The sequence below is a fragment of the Crinia signifera genome, chromosome 6, assembly GCF_055691185.1.
Source record: "Crinia signifera chromosome 6, ASM5569118v1, whole genome shotgun sequence".
Lineage (NCBI taxonomy): Eukaryota > Metazoa > Chordata > Amphibia > Anura > Myobatrachidae > Crinia > Crinia signifera.
In genome coordinates this window covers 11087885-11105452 of record NC_139222.1, presented here as the reverse complement: position 1 = coordinate 11105452, position 17568 = coordinate 11087885, and the positions used below count along the sequence as shown (strand labels likewise).

The 17568-nt window shown below is 50.0% G+C and overlaps 2 protein-coding genes across 2 annotated transcripts in view; both read right to left on the bottom strand.

Moving 5' to 3' along the window:
* Positions 1-17568, bottom strand: part of LOC146007433 (uncharacterized) — a 302630-nt gene that overhangs the window by 100001 nt on the left and 185061 nt on the right. The gene's annotated exons all lie outside the window — the stretch shown is intronic.
* LOC146007435 (uncharacterized) overlaps positions 1-17568 on the bottom strand; it is a 33367-nt gene that overhangs the window by 8184 nt on the left and 7615 nt on the right. Inside the window, exons 2-3 of the mRNA XM_083145785.1 lie at positions 8131-8211; positions 6259-6370 (exon numbers count right to left, since the gene is read on the bottom strand). Of these exons, the coding sequence (XP_083001911.1) occupies positions 6259-6370; positions 8131-8211 (193 nt within the window). The remainder of the gene's footprint in view (positions 1-6258; positions 6371-8130; positions 8212-17568) is intronic.

The following is a 17568-nucleotide window of genomic DNA, read 5'->3' as shown; positions in this document are numbered from 1 at the left end:
TAAACCTGTGGCGAGCGTAGCGAGCCACCGAGCCCGAAGCGTGGCGAGCGAAGCGAGCCCCGCGAGGGGACGAATACCGTCCCCTCGCGGGGCTCGCTTCGCTCGCCACGCTTCGGGCTCGGTGGCTCGCTACGCTCGCCACAGGTTTATATCCAACTCCATGCCCACTTGGATAGTAGGGGTATGAAAAGGACCCATTTTTCCATAGGAATCATTTTAACATTGATTCCTATGGAAAAATCGGGTCATCGCATCCGATATCGGATGCGATGCGATGCGATATCGCATCGCATCGCATCTGATTGTATGCCTTAACTTAAGGCATACAATCAAAAAATCGGCAGCCCAGATACTACATAAGTACCGGGAAAAACATAACACAGTGATAACAATCGTCACCTCGACAATCCCCTTGAGGCACGAGGTGCAGCACCCTCACCCAACCATGAATTATTGAATCCCCCCGATATAAGCAAAACACAGTAAAATAGAATGCATGATACACTACACAGTAAAGACAAAAAAAGAAGAAATAGAAAGAAAAAGACATAACTAAGAAGATTCCCCAGTAACTCACCCCCTCCCTGTATACCTCCCCGAACAATGGCATACTTGAATCCCTAAACTATGAACTTATCGGAACAGAGTAGAAAGCTCCCCTAATAAACTCTGAGGGCAATTAAGTAATAACTACCAATACAAGCAAGGGAGCCCCCCAGACATATATTAGTAAATGTGAACCTTAAGTAATTCCCCCCTCCCCCCCCCTCCCAGAGCATAGATTATAAAGAGCCCCACAGACCCAACAGGGACCACATTCCTTATATAAGCAAACTGATAACGGCAATATCAAAAATATGTATGGCAACATCCACAGCTACTGATCTTGAAAGTCTCCCCAACCCACTTGTAATAAAGAGGAAAACTGTGTCATTTTCAAGATGTGTGTAACCACACTTTACCACATAGTCATACGGAGAATCAGTCCGGGGCCAGCTGTCTAGCACCGGGTGCAAAGCGATCCAGCCATGCCGCCGCCTCACGAGGACTGCTGAAGAACTTTGTTTCGCCATCCGCTACCACCCGCAATCTGGCTGGAAATAACATGGAGTACGGGAGGTTCAAATCTCTCAGCCTGCGTTTCACGGGCACAAACAAAGCCCTTTCCTTTTGCACCTCCATTGCGAAGTCAGGAAATGTAGAGATGGTCACGCCATTCCTAGTCATGGGACCCCTGGTGCGGTTCAATCGCAGTACTGTGTCCCGGTCTTTGTAGTGGAGAAATTTCGCAATAAATGTCCTAGGAGGGGCCCCAGGTGGGAGAGGCCGAGTAGGGACCCTGTGCCCCCTTTCGACCGCAAACTGAGGAGTGAAAGATTCTTTACCATAGGTTGTTAGGAGCCATTCCTCCAGGAACGTCTCAGGTGCTGAGCCCTCCTCCTTCTCTGGTAGGCCGACAAACCGCACGTTGTTCCTCCTCAGGCGGCCATCCATGTCCATTAACTTGTTCTGGATAGTGGTGACCTGTTGTGTCAGAGTAGTCACCGTGGTTTTCAGGGGATCGATCGCATCCTCAACTGTAGAGACACGAGTCTCGACCTCCCCCACTCGTTCACGGATGCGCTGCACATCCTGTCGGAGCAATGACAGATCACATTGCACTTTTTCGATCTTGTCCGACAGCCTCTTTTCAGTACCGGATATAGCATCTAGGATTTGCTGTAAGGATGCAGGTGCAGGAGGTGCATCAGCACCCAGCTCCTTGGGGTCAACTGGATTTTCAGAATCGGGCGTGTCCTCCACATTAGATGCAGACTGATTCTGCGCCCCAGGGCCCCTCGCATATTTTGCCAGCTTGGCCGCAGGGGTACCATGATTTTGTTTTCCCATTATAAGTGGAGGCAGGAGTATGAAACCTCCCGTATACCCGCTAGGTAGGTTCTGTAGCAGTGGACAGGACGAGGTTAAGTTGCAGTATTATGTAGTGCGGCACAAGGTTAAGTTGCAGTATTATTCAGTGCAGCACAAGGTTAAGTTGCAGTATTATTCAGTGCAGCACAAGGTTAAGTTGCAGTATTATTCAGTGTAGCACAGGGTTAAGTTGCAGTATTATTCAGTGCAGCACAAGGTTAAGTTGCAGTATTATTCAGTGCAGCACCAGGTTAAGTTGCAGTATTATCCAGTGCAGCACAAGGCTGTGTGCTGAGGGACAGTGATCAGAAAGTGTGGCAGACAAGGGGTTAAAGTCAACTAGCTGCATGCAGGTAGACAGTCTGCAGCCACTGGCATTCACCACTCCCCACCCAGTGCATGAATAACTGTGCCTTCGGGCAGAATCACACAGCCCGCCACCTCCAATATGGCCGCCGGAGCTCTAGAACTGAAGGGTGCCTTATTGGCAGCCAGATCTGGGGCCACCACTTGAGTGCTGCAGGGGTAAAGTCTGCCACTTAGCAGGGGGGAAATGCCTGCCCCAGCCCCACCAGCCGCCGCTCACCTCCGCCTCTCCGTCCGCAGCAGCATCCACACACAGCAGCAGAGGTCGCGCCCGGCCGGAAGTGCCGGGGACGCCAAGGAGGACAGGCCACAGACCTCACACCCGGCTCCCAGGCTCCAGAAACGGCACCCGCGGGTCTCAGTCGGCTCGCCAGGTACAGCGGGGGCTACAACAGGTACGCGGGGGGGTCAGGGGAGCAAACCGCTGGTGCAGGATTTAATTTTCAGGAGAGGTGTCCAGGGAGCCCCAGCACGCCACGTCCTATCCTCTTGCCGCCGTAGCCACGCCCCAAGACTACAATAATTTAACAAAGTAGTCCAACATATTGGTCACTCCGATGTTTATTGTAAAATGCAATAAATTCATGTTTTAAGTCTGTGCGGATCCACACCCCCTCTCTTTGTACCACAGAATCTCTTTTTTGCCAGGTCCTGTCAGACCACAATCCGCTATCTGTGGGCCCAACTGATTGCCTGCGAAAACTCGGTCTCCCGGTGTGGGCATCGTGTCAGGGCCCTGCCAGGGAGAGTTATGTAATAACAGCTGCCAGGTGCTGACAAGAGATGGAGGCGTGTCAGGTGGGCGTCGTGCTCTCCCGCCATTGTAATGTAAGGCTCCGACTTCAGGCTGTAAGTCCGGCACTGGGGGCCATTTGTACTGCAGCCGCCGGGTGCTGAGACATTAGTGGTTTATTGCTATGTGTCTGGCAGTGATCGGCTATTTGTGATCTCTTGTTAATGTGCCGGCAGCGTCTGCACCTGAGAAGAGGAAACGCCAAGTCTCTGACTTGTGATAAAGTGATTTCTAGCTCCCAGGATAATACTTTCTGTGAGGAACAGCCGGCAGCTGTATCTACTCAGCCTCATCTATTGCATGAGATACTGCAGGCCTGGCCAACCTGTGGCTCTCCAGCTGTTGTGACACTACACATCCCAGCATGCCCTCACACAATTCTAGCATTCCCTAATAGCGATGCTGTGGCAGGGCATGCTGGGAAGTGTAGTTGGAGAGCCACGGGTTGGCTAGGCCTGAGTTAATCGAATGAAGAAATCCTCCGTGTCCCAAGAGAAATGTTTGGAGCTGCAGGGCAATAAGAGGTCTGGTTTTAACTATGAAGGTGCGGTTTCTTCAGATGAATTATTGGAAGATGATTGAGAAGAAATCTCCAGTGATCATTCAGGAGAACATAAGGAGGAGGATAATAGAATGTTTAATATCAATATGGTTGAAAGTTAAAAACCATTTATAAGTCCATGAATTCTAAATATACGGTGGATCCTTCCGAGTCAAGAACTTTTATTTGCAGATAAAGGCAAAAGAGATGTTTTCCCAGAAAAAGGAGATGTTTTCCAATACATAAAGTGAAGGAGTTAATATCCAAGGACTGGCAACACTTGGGTAAGAGACCAGTAAAATTAGCGAGGGTCGAGCATATGTATCCTATTAGGGATGAACATTTCCTGAACTGATATACTATACCGAAGGTAGGTGCTGCTGTTGCCTAACGAACGCCAAGAACTACTATACCTTTGTCCTGTAATGACACTATGGATAGAAGAATGGAGAATTCTTTCAATAAACGGAACTTGTCTTTTGCTGCGGCCCTTACATTGGGTGTATCTATAGCTTCAGTGTCTAGGGCTCTCAGGCTCTGATAGGCAGAAGAGGTTCTTTTGGAACATCACAACATTCCTTTCAGCAGTCATATAGGAAGAATCCAAGGCAATGACTACAGCAAGTCCCACAAGGCTGCAGCATAATATTTCTACAGTATCTGAAAGGAAACTTTTGGAGTAAAAAAAACAAAACAAAGAAGAGTGTAGGAGGATCTGAGGCACCTGAATACATTTCTCAGGGTAAGAAAATTTCAGATGGAGACGTTAAAAAACCAAAGTGGCAGGTCTCAAAAAGAAAGGATTTCCTGGCGTCAATAGATCTGAAGGCCGCGTCCAACCATATACCAGACAGGAAGTTCCTACGATTCTGTATCCAGGACAGACACTACCAGTTACCGGCCTATCCCCTGTCCTAGGGACATTGCCAAGAGAGCAGCGTATTCCGATGTGGCCATATCTAGAAGATATCCTGACGGCAGCCGGCTCAGAAGAGGATATGAAAGGACCTAAGTTATCTAATACAGTTCCTGCAGCTTCACGGATGGAACATAGACTGGGAAAGTCAGTTACATCCAACACAGAGCATCAATTCCTGGGTTTACAGACAGACACCAACATTTTAAAGGATAGGAAAACCGCTCCTTAGAGGGAAGTCTAATATGAGCAAACTTAGGAAAGGCAGAGGATGTCTGGAGAGAAATAGGTTACTCCAAAGAACAGAACAAAAACTCATCTCAGGGTCTTATCAGACAATGTTACGGTCATAGCATCAAGGGGGAACCAAAAGTAGGCCAATAATGGAGACAACAGCAAACATTATGTCCTGGGCAGTGACAGAGGAGGGGGGCGGGATAAGAGATTAGGGCAGTGACAGAGGAGGGGGGCGGGATAAGAGATTAGGGCAGTGACAGAGGAGGGGGGTGGGATAAGAGATTAGGGCAGTGACAGAGGAGGGGGGCGGGATAAGAGATTAGGGCAGTGAAAGAGGAGGGGGCGGGATAAGAGATTAGGGGCAGTGAAAGAGGAGGGGGCGGGATAAGAGATTAGGGGCAGTGAAAGAGGAGGGGGCGGGATAAGAGATTAGGGGCAGTGAAAGAGGAGGGGGCCGGATAAGAGATTAGGGCAGTGACAGAGGTGGGGCGGGATAAGAGATTAGGGCAGTGAAAGGGGAGGGGGCGGGATAAGAGATTAGGGCAGTGACAGAGGAGGGGGCGGGATAAGAGATTAGGGCAGTAACAGAATAGGGGGCGGGATAAGAGATTAGGGCAGTGACAGAGGAAGGGGCGGGGATAAGAGATTAGGGCAGTAATGAAGGAGGGGGTGGGATAAGAGATTAGGGCAGTGACAGAGAAGGGGGTGGGATAAGAGATTAGGGCAGTGACAGAGGAGGGGGTCGGGGATAAGAGATTAGGGCAGTGATGAAGGAGGGGGCAGGATAAGATATTAGGGCAGTGACAGAAGAGGGGGCAGGATAAGAGATTAGGGCAGTGATGAAGGAGGGGGCGGGATAAGAGATTAGGGCAGTGACAGAGGAGGGGGCGGGATAAGAGATTAGAGCAGTGACAGAGGAGGGGGCGGGATAAGAGATTAGGGCAGTGACAGGAGGAGGGCGGGATAAGAGATTAGGGCAGTGACAGAGGAGGAGGCGGGATAAGAGATGAGGGCAGTGACAGAGGAGGGGTCGGGATAAGAGATTAGGGGCAGTGACCAAGAAGGGGGCGGGATAAGAGATGAGGGCAGTGACAGAGGAGGGGTCAGGATAAGAGATTAGGGGCAATGACCGAGGAGGGGGCGGGATTAGAAATTAGTGGCAGTGACAGAGGAGGGGGCGGAATAAGAGATTAGGCCAGTGACAGAGGAGGGGGTGGAATAAGAGATAAGGGCAGTGGAGGGGGCGGGGATAAGAGATTAGGGCAGTGACAGAGGAGAGGGCGGGATAAGAGATTAGGGCAGTGACCGAGGAGGGGGCGGGATAAGAGACTGATGTAGTGACTGCACATATGCAGGTCTTTGTATACGTAGGAGTAGATGTACTGAGCCTTGGAGAGCAACCAATCAGCTCCTGTCATTTTTCAAACACCACCCATAACATGGCAGCTAGGAGCTGATTGGCTGGTACTATATCACGCCCCTCATATTACTCACCTGTGCTGATACCTGTAGGGATCTCCTCCTCCTTACACGGCTGATCTCCCCTCACATACGTCTCCTCTTCTCCTTCTAGGTTCTCCTCTTTAATATTAGTCAGAGCTTCCTCCTATTACCCCACAATACAATGAGATACAGGAGTAATGGTCAGTAATGCAGAATACACAGAAGTCTATCAGTAAGACGCACACAGCCGCTGTACAGCAGGAAGTCACTGGTGTGTGATGGGACCTAATCTCTATCTATGTGATACATGTGCAATGTCATGTATGATCTGTGCACATAACACGGGTCTATGTTACACATAATTACTATGTACAGGCTTTAGTAAAGGGGACATTGGTTTGCAGATTGGGGAAGAGATGGTATTTCCGAGTGTCTGGTTATTACTTAGGCCTAGGTCCTACCTGCTGCCACCCTCGGTCCTATCCCAGCTACAGCACTGGGGATCACATGCCTGTGTTCCCCTGTGGTAGACACCTGCCCCGGGGAGCGCTGTCACCTCGGGGATTATATTCCCCCGGAGTACGGCCATCGGAGTGGAGGACCTACATGACCACCATATATCCGTCAGGGAGATTCCTTGTAAGGGGACCAGTGGCGGTTTTACTACCGGACCTTCCATCATCCACCACCAACAGACCCCGGGGATCCTGACTCTCTGATATGTGATGTCGGGTGGAGTGGACGACGTGTAGCGTGACCTAGATCTAGTGCGTGACCTCCCAACATCGGACCAGGTCCCAGTGAGCCTTTGATTCAGCCATCTGGGATGTCTCGTGGGTCCTCTGCTTGCCCCTGCTAACATGTCCCGTAGTGTTATCCTCGTCTCCCCGGTGCCTCCTATCCCTCCTCATCATACAGCCTTCCCTTTACTCATCTGTAAGGGGGATATTCTATTATCCCTGAGGCTAATTTGGATGATGAAAACGAACAAATATCAGAAATGAGTTGGTGATGCAGGTGGGAACTGTACTAAGATGGAAGTTAAAATTTACATAGGATGTTGCTATAGGCAACCAAGGCTCCTGTGTTCGTCATAGATATGTCTATTAGAGTGATGTCACTGTGACGCTCGCAGACCCCCTCACCTCCCCAGTCGGGTCCCTGTGTCAGTAATAGTGATAAGAGTGATGTCACTGTGACGCTCGCAGACCCCCTCACCTCCCCGGTCAGGTCCCTGTGTCAGTAATAGAGATAAGAGTGATGTCACTGTGACGCTCCCAGATCCCCTCACCTCCCCAGTCGGGTCCCTGTGTCAGTAATAGAGAGAAGAGTGATGTCACTGTGACGCTCCCAGACCCCCTCACCTCCCCGGTCAGGTCCCTGTGTCAGTAATAGAGATAAGAGTGACGTCACTGTGACCTCACCTCCCCAGTCGGGTCCCTGTGTCAGTAATAGTGATAAGAGTGATGTCACTGTGACGCTCCCAGACCCCCTCACCTCCCCGGTCAGGTCCCTGTGTCAGTAATAGAGATTAGAGTGATGTCACTGTGTTGCTCCCAGACCCCCTCACCTCTCCAGTCAGGTCCCTGTGTCAGTGATAGAGATAAGCGTGATGTCACTGTGACACTCCCACACACCTCACCTCCCCAGTCAGGTCCCTGTGTCAGTAATAGAGATAAAAGTGATGTCACTGTGACGCTCCCAGACTCCCTCACCTCCCCGGTCAGGTCCCTGTGTCAGTAATAGAGATAAGAGTGATGTCACTGTGACGCTCCCAGACTCCCTCACCTCCCCAGTCAGGTCCCTGTGTCAGTAATAGAGATAAAAGTGATGTCACTGTGACGCTCCCAGACCCCTCGGTTCCCCAGTCAGGTCCCTGTGTCAGTAATAGAGATAAGAGTGATGTCACATGTGACCTCTGACCTTGTATATTTCCGTTTCCATGATGGCGTCCCTACAGTCCTCTGTGTAACGTCTCTGTGCGCGTCTCGCAGCGTAATCCCTCTGCCAATAGGGGAGAATAAACACACATGTAAACGGAAGCAAAAGAACGGAGCCGTAGCACAATGTGCATAAAGTGACAATAAGCAGCACAAAGTCCCCTAATACCGGGAACACGACCCCCCCCCACGCTGCATTCTGTAGTAGGGTAGAGGGACTATGGCCGGCGCTAGCGTCCAGTGAGGATGTAATAATACCACAGATACCCCCATTAGGATTAATAACGTATGTACCAATAATTACCCCAAATTACAGGACATAAATGTAAACAAGTTATTGTATACAAACTACATACATAATACACACATACATAGTGATAGCAAGGGGGGGGGGGGGGGTGACCAATAGCAGCCTGGCACCAGGTGTGGGCGCTGCGGTGGGATTAGGAAGCGCGGGGGGTCCTGGTATTAGCGGCTTGGTGCCATCCTGACGCGTTTCATACACAGAGACCCATCATCCTGTACGGAGAGCACGCACATTACATCCCGGGGTATTTATACCATTCACAAGCTCCTGATTGGTCAGACAAAGGATTCAATGAGAAGAATCACAAAACATCGGTGGTACCCTCAATCGTGGAAAGTCATAGAGTTCCCCACCATCGATGGAGCAAGTCTCTGGCACCGGACATCATACCATCCAGGACCAGGCCCTACCTCCCCCACACACACAGGTGTAACCTGTAATAGGGACTGTGCGGGCTCCTTCTTCCCATCCCCCGCACCCAGACCATCCTCATCCTCACACCCCGCCATGCTCACCCCCAGTGCCGCCTCTCCCCCCGCCTCCCGCCTCCCGGCAGCCGCTCCCCGGGGCTCTGACTCACACACACTGGGCACCGCCGCCGCTGCTGCTGCCGGAGACTACAGGAAATGTAATGGGCGGCGCCGCTGGTAGCATGGGGGAGGCGCTGTGTAGTAGAGATGGGTCGTTCGCGAACGATCCGGTTCTTTTGAACGGCTCCTCTCAAAGAACGAGGGAGCCGCCGAGCCCAAAATGGCGATCCGGATCAGTTTCGTTTTACATTGCATACAATACAATGCATTGCTTGAGCTCAGCACTGCCACCTTTGGCAGCTGAGTGAATAGAAAAACAAGCCTGCTTGTGCTGCTGTTGCTGCTGCTGCTGCTGCTGCTGCTGCTGTGTCATGTGGAGATCTAGATTTGAAGCCCTGAAGGAGGTCAACAGCAGACTCAGCAGAGGCATTGCAAGATTGCTTCACCATCTTCTATTAGTACAGTAGTATCACAGAAAGTTGTGTAGAAGTATGAACACACATTCTCACAGACACACAGACTTTAGTTAGGCAGTGCACATGTTTTTTTTTTTTTTTTTTTACTAGATCTGTGTTTGCTGGGCTGTGTAGTACTTTTAACTTTAATTTGGAGGGGGAGGGGGCCTTCTTTTAACTTTCATTTGGGGGGGGGGGGGCTTGGCAATGAGCAAATTTAGTCCCCCTTGGCAATGAACAAATTTAATCCCCCTTGGCAATAAGCAAATTTAGTCTCCCTTGGCAACGAGCAAATTAATACCCCTTTTACACCGCCGCAAAACCCCGGGTCTTCAGCGGGTCAGACCCCGGTCAGCGGCAGTGTAAATGGGACACGCCGCGTCCCTTTACACGGCACTTCTACCCAGGTCCTGGGAACTGGATTGTTCGTCAGACAAGCGTTGGTCAGACAGTCACTAGGTCGACATGCAGAAAGGTCGACATGGGAAAAGGTCGACATGGAACAAGGTCGATGTGGTTTTAGGTCGACATGGACGTTAGGATGACATGAGGAAGGTAGAAAGGTCATAAGGTCGACATGGGGTTTTCGCTGTTTTTTTACCCGAATGTCAACACAGTTGACATGGACACAGTTGGAAGTGAGTATCGGACCCTCGCATCGCTCGCAATGCTTCGGGCACAGTGGCTCACTTCGCTCGCCACGCTATTATAATCTCACTCCATGCCCTAGTGGATGGTAGGGCATGAAATACCGCCTGTCGGCACATGTCGGCTCAATAAACAGTGAAAATCCCCATGTCGACCTTATGACCTGTCGACCTTCCTCATGTTGACCTATAACCATGTCGACCTGAAACCACGTTGACCTAAAACCATGTCGACCTTTCAGCAGTCGACCTAGTGTTGTTGACCTAATGTCGACCTAGTTCAGTCGACCAAACGACCGTTTCCCCAAGTCCTGACCTGGGTAGAACATGACTATGGGTAGAGGGCGGTGTAAATGGGTACACTGGGTCATCCGACCCAGCTCCCATTTACATCAATGGGGGACCGTAGGTTGGACAGGGGGGCACAGACAGCCTGCGCTGCTGTCTGCTATATTCAGCAGACAGCAGCGGAGGAGGTGAATGGATGCCGGTGTGAGGCATCCATTCACCTCCAGGACGATGGCTGGAGGGGTGCACAGGGGCTGGGGGCAGCCCAGCAGCTTACCTTGGTGCTGGGCTGTCCCCAGCACGGCGATCAGTGGTCCCGGCGGGGATCACCGCCGGCCTGGCGCTTGGAGATGATGTCATTACATTTCTCTAAAATGTGCAATGTACAGAACGCTTTAAGGAGCCGCATCCCGCTGTAAGCTCCTCTTCTCCTTCTGACACCCTCCGTGTACTCCCTGGCTAGCAGCTGTACATGTACCAGAGACATGGTATCTTCTACTCTAGTGAGCCAGTATCCCCTAAATGTATCATCGGGGAACCGCAGCAGGAATCTCCGATCCCTGCTGCGATCCCCCTTTCAGCGCCGCCGGCCGCATCCCCATAGGTTTCTATGGGGGATGCGAAGCTGCCCCGATGTATCAACAATATCGCACCCCTGGGCTACCGCCATTCTGAGATGGCGATAGCCCATTGTAGTCTATGCCTACACATCGCACTGCCCAGCTCGGATGAGAGGGGTCAGCGGGGGTCTGACCCCCGGCTTCCAGGTTAGGGCTTCGCAGGGACGGGCTCCTTTCGGAGCCCTGTCCTTGCGCCCTCAAAATTGATAAATTGCCCCAATATGATCAATACCCCAGGACACCACCTCACAAAGGATTATTCCCTGTATTTGTCATTGTACAAGTATATAGGTAGGCATGAGGGAAATGGTTGTATTTAATGGGTGAGTAGACACTTTTATTTTTATATCATAGGGACCCCCTCCTCCCTCCCGAAACTGGCAATGAAAAGTAGTTTTCAAGAGGGAGGCCTGATTTGTACAGTGAGCCACAGAATGTCAGACTCCACCTCCCCCTACTGCCGTATCCGGCGGAGTGTATGCCTGAAATGCTGAGGGCCTATTGGGGAGATATTCAAGGGGAGGGGCTACAGGCTAATTGTAGTAGTAGTACAGAGACCGGTAGCCCCACAGGAAGGGACCCTGAGATATATAAGGGGGCAAACCCAACGTATACAATATTCAATTATCTACTGTGTTTACCACGCAGGGCTATTCAATTATTAGTCAATTTCCCCTGTGTGTAAAACCATAGATTCTACGGGCTAATACTGTGGAGAACAATCTATGTTAAGTGCACCACCTAGGTCAGGGTTAGAGAACCTTTGGCCCCAGCTGTTGTTGGACTACACATCCCAGCATTCCCTGCAACAGTTTTATCATGGCAAAATAGCAAATTGTAGCAGGGCATGCTGGGATGTGTAGTCCAACAACAGCTGGAGGGCCAAAGGTTCCCCATCTCTGACCTACGACTTTGCTCTGTTTCTGGACTTCCCTCTTAACGAATGATTGCTATTACCTGTTCTAAACAGGTAAATGGGTAAGAAAGGTGTTTCCACACAGGTAATAACAATCAAACATTAAGAGGGAAGTCCAGAAACAGAGCATTGTGTCCCTCCTGGAAAGGGTCATGTTGGGAGGTATGGTACACTAACTCAAACCATAAATAACTGTCTTTTTTACACAAACTGAGCTGCAGAGTCGCCCAAAGGATCCAGATCTTTTCACTGACCGACCCGGGTCCGCTCAGTGAACCGTTTTGACCATCTCTACTGTGTAGCTGGAAGTGACAGCGGAATGTTGGTAGCGTTTCAGACTAGAATAAAACCGCTGATAGTTAATAGTGTCCTCACTTTGGACTAGCGGCGGCCATTTTCCTGTAGTCTCCGGCAAAGGAAAGCAGCAGGCAGCGCCCCGGGGAGCGGCTGCTGGCGGGGGGAGAGGCGGCACTGGGGGTGAGCATGGCGGGGTGTGAGGATGAGGATGGTCTGGGTGCGGTGGATGGGAAGAAGGAGCCCGCACAGTCCCTATTACAGGTTACACCTGTGTGTGTGGGGGGACTGGTAGGGCCTGGGCCTCCCTCATCGATGGTATGATGCCCGATGCCAGAGACTTGCTCCATCGATGGTGGTGAACTGTTTCAATTTCCACCAGGGAAATGTAGCTGCAGGGGCCCACTGGAGGGGTGTGGCCAACCACTGGTAGGTGTGATCATCAATGTGAGGGGCGTAACCACCAGTGACGTGCGGTGAGGTTAGGGTCAGGTGAGGCAGGCGCTATTTGGGACAGTGACAGCGGGGGATGGGAGGGAAGTGATACCGGGGAGAGTGACAGTGGGGGATGGGAGGGGAGTGATACCGGGGAGAGTGACAGTGGGGGATGGGAGGAATGACATTTGGGAAAGTGACAGCAGGCATAAGGTGGGAGAGGGCGACTTACCGGCGCCCCACTCTGGTCAACGAAATAACTGAAACCTGATGACACAGTTTTGTGGCAATTAAAATGGTCACAGCTTTATTTCACAAATCCATAATCATAACAGAACAATTTCACAGGGCAAGGGAAAGAAAGGGAAGCGGTGCGCTCTGTTCCTGCTAATGTGGTACCCCTGGGACGTGTCCGTTTCACCGCCGTGGGTACGCGACCGAGCCCCCTACCAACTTGGTACCGCCTGGGCCGTGCCAGCCACTGTCATGTGACTCATGTGAACATGCCCCTTACCATTTTGGGATCAGTTACCATCCGCACCTCACCCTACCTGGCACGCAACCCGCATGGCCCTGCCGTATTAATGCTGGAACCAGGCGTGCGGCCGCCTAATGGTGAGTATGCGAGGCATTCTGTAACTCCCCTACATTTCCTGCCTTGTGCACCGCTCCCTCCCCGCCACACAAGGTACTGAAGCCCCACCCTGCCCTAGCAACACCACCTGCCTCCACAACCTATCACTTCACGGCTCCTTCCTGTGCTGTATGGGACTCTTCCAACCGACTGTGACCGCTCCCCAATGGCTGCCCCCAGTGACCTGATGCCACCTGAATCATGCTAATGAGATTGCTTTGGGCCCGCCCTGCCACTTGCGCCAATCTACCCTACCCAACAAGCTTGCTGCCTAGGGGTCATCCTGGACTCTGAACTGTCCTGTGTTCCCCATGTTCAAACAGTCTCCAAATCATGTTACCTGCATCTAAAACATAACCAAATTACGACCGTATCTCACACAAGACGCTACTAAATCTCATATCCATGCACTCATTATATCCGGCATTGATTATCTCCATAGTCTCCTAACTGGTCTTCCCGAGAACAGGCTCTCACCACTGCAATCCATGTTAAATGCTGCTGCGAGGCTGATCTTCCTTGCTCATCGTCTGCTGATCCGCTCTGCCAGTCCCTCCATTGGTTGCCTGTATATTACCGTATTCAATATAAAACACTTCTACTAGCAAATAAAGCTATTACCCATACTGCACCAGCTTATATCTCTGCACTTATCACCAAATATCCCCCATCCATCTTGTCCAGTCCGCCCTGAAAACTCAGCTCTCAGGCAAGTCTGTCATGAGGCAATGTATAATATACATATATGTGCATATTATACAGTGTATAATATATGTATTATATAGCTTCCCTTCTGGACTTGTAACTTGGTGGGACTGCTATGCTATTACTAGTGCCTGTCCTTGTGTTTCCCTCCTATATCCCTATAGATCAGGGCTGGGCAACACCGGCCCTCCAGATGTTGATGAACTACACATCCCAGCATACCTTGCATCAGTTTCAGCATGGCCACATAGCAAAACTAATGCAAAGCATCCTGTGATGTGTAGTTCACTAACATGTGGAGGGCCGGTGTTGCCCAGCCCTGCTTATAGATTGTAAGCTTGCAGCAGGGCCCTCCTACCTCCAAGTCTGTCGTTACCCAGTTTGTTTTATCACTGTCTTCCAATGTAAAGCGCAACAGAATCTTCTGCGCTATATTAGACGCTGTAACGGAATCTGCTGCGCTATATAAGACGCTGTAACGGAATCTGCTGCGCTATATAAGACACTAACGGAATCTGCTGCTATATAAGACACTGTACCGGAACCTGCTGCACTATATAATACACTGTAACGGAATCTGCTGCGCTATATAAGAAACTGTAACAGCATCTGCTGCGCTATATAAGACACTGTAACGGAATCTGCTGCGCTATATAAGACGCTGTAACGGAATCTGCTGCGCTATATAAGACACTAACGGAATCTGCTGCTATATAAGACACTGTACCGGAACCTGCTGCACTATATAATACACTGTAACGGAATCTGCTGCGCTATATAAGAAACTGTAACAGCATCTGCTGCGCTATATAAGACACTGTAACGGAATCTGCTGCGCTATATAAGACACTGTAACGGAATCTGCTGCGCTATATAAGAAACTGTAACAGCATCTGCTGCGCTATATAAGACACTGTAACGGAATCTGCTGCGCTATATAAGACGCTGTAACGGAATCTGCTGCGCTATATAAGACACTAACGGAATCTGCTGCGCTATATAAGACGCTGTAACGGAATCTGCTGCGCTATATAAGACACTGTAACGGAATCTGCTGCGCTATATAAGACGCTGTAACGGAATCTGCTGCGCTATATAAGACGCTGTAACGGAATCTGCTGCGTTATATAAGACGCTGTAACGGAATCTGCTGCGCTATATAAGACGCTGTAACGGAATCTGCTGCGCTATATAAGACGCTGTAACGGAATCTGCTGCGTTATATAAGACGCTGTAACGGAATCTGCTGCGCTATATAAGACGCTGTAACGGAATCTGCTGCGCTATATAAGACACTGTAACGGAATCTGCTGCGCTATATAAGACGCTGTAACGGAATCTGCTGCGCTATATAAGACGCTGTAACGGAATCTGCTGCGCTATATAAGACGCTGTAACGGAATCTGCTGCGCTATATAAGACGCTGTAACGGAATCTGCTGCGCTATATAAGACGCTGTAACGGAATCTGCTGCTCTATATAAGACGCTGTAACGGAATCTGCTGCGCTATATAAGACGCTGTAACGGAATCTGCTGCGCTATATAAGACGCTGTAACGGAATCTGCTGCGCTATATAAGACGCTGTAACGGAATCTGCTGCGCTATATAAGACGCTGTAACGGAATCTGCTGCGCTATATAAGACGCTGTAACGGAATCTGCTGCGCTATATAAGACGCTGTAACGGAATCTGCTGCGCTATATAAGACACTGTAACGGAATCTGCTGCGCTATATAAGACGCTGTAACGGAATCTGCTGCGCTATATAAGACACTAACGGAATCTGCTGCGCTATATAAGACGCTGTAACGGAATCTGCTGCGCTATATAAGACACTGTAACGGAATCTGCTGCGCTATATAAGACGCTGTAACGGAATCTGCTGCGCTATATAAGACGCTGTAACGGAATCTGCTGCGTTATATAAGACGCTGTAACGGAATCTGCTGCGCTATATAAGACGCTGTAACGGAATCTGCTGCGCTATATAAGACGCTGTAACGGAATCTGCTGCGTTATATAAGACGCTGTAACGGAATCTGCTGCGCTATATAAGACGCTGTAACGGAATCTGCTGCGCTATATAAGACGCTGTAACGGAATCTGCTGCGCTATATAAGACGCTGTAACGGAATCTGCTGCGCTATATAAGACGCTGTAACGGAATCTGCTGCGCTATATAAGACGCTGTAACGGAATCTGCTGCGCTATATAAGACGCTGTAACGGAATCTGCTGCGCTATATAAGACGCTGTAACGGAATCTGCTGCTCTATATAAGACGCTGTAACGGAATCTGCTGCGCTATATAAGACGCTGTAACGGAATCTGCTGCGCTATATAAGACGCTGTAACGGAATCTGCTGCGCTATATAAGACGCTGTAACGGAATCTGCTGCGCTATATAAGACGCTGTAACGGAATCTGCTGCGCTATATAAGACGCTGTAACGGAATCTGCTGCGCTATATAAGACGCTGTAACGGAATCTGCTGCGTTATATAAGACGCTGTAACGGAATCTGCTGCGCTATATAAGACGCTGTAACGGAATCTGCTGCGTTATATAAGACGCTGTAACGGAATCTGCTGCGCTATATAAGACGCTGTAACGGAATCTGCTGCGCTATATAAGACGCTGTAACGGAATCTGCTGCGCTATATAAGACGCTGTAACGGAATCTGCTGCGCTATATAAGACGCTGTAACGGAATCTGCTGCGCTACATAAGACGCTGTAACGGAATCTGCTGCGCTATATAAGACGCTGTAACGGAATCTGCTGCGCTACATAAGACGCTGTAACGGAATCTGCTGCGCTACATAAGACGCTGTAACGGAATCTGCTGCGCTATATAAGACGCTGTAACGGAATCTGCTGCTCTATATAAGACGCTGTAACGGAATCTGCTGCGCTATATAAGACGCTGTAACGGAATCTGCTGCGCTATATAAGACGCTGTAACGGAATCTGCTGCGCTATATAAGACGCTGTAACGGAATCTGCTGCGCTATATAAGACGCTGTAACGGAATCTGCTGCGTTATATAAGACGCTGTAACGGAATCTGCTGCTCTATATAAGACGCTGTAACGGAATCTGCTGCGCTATATAAGACGCTGTAACGGAATCTGCTGCGCTATATAAGACGCTGTAACGGAATCTGCTGCGCTATATAAGACGCTGTAACGGAATCTGCTGCGCTATATAAGACGCTGTAACGGAATCTGCTGCGCTATATAAGACGCTGTAACTGAATCTGCTGCGCTATATAAGACGCTGTAACGGAATCTGCTGCGCTATATAAGACGCTGTAACGGAATCTGCTGCGCTATATAAGACGCTGTAACGGAATCTGCTGCGCTATATAAGACGCTGTAACGGAATCTGCTGCGCTCTGTAAGACGCTGTAACGGAATCTGCTGCGCTATATAAGACGCTGTAACGGAATCTGCTGCGCTATGTAAGACGCTGTAACGGAATCTGCTGCGCTATATAAGACGCTGTAACGGAATCTGCTGCGCTATATAAGACGCTGTAACGGAATCTGCTGCGCTATATAAGACGCTGTAACGGAATCTGCTGCGCTATA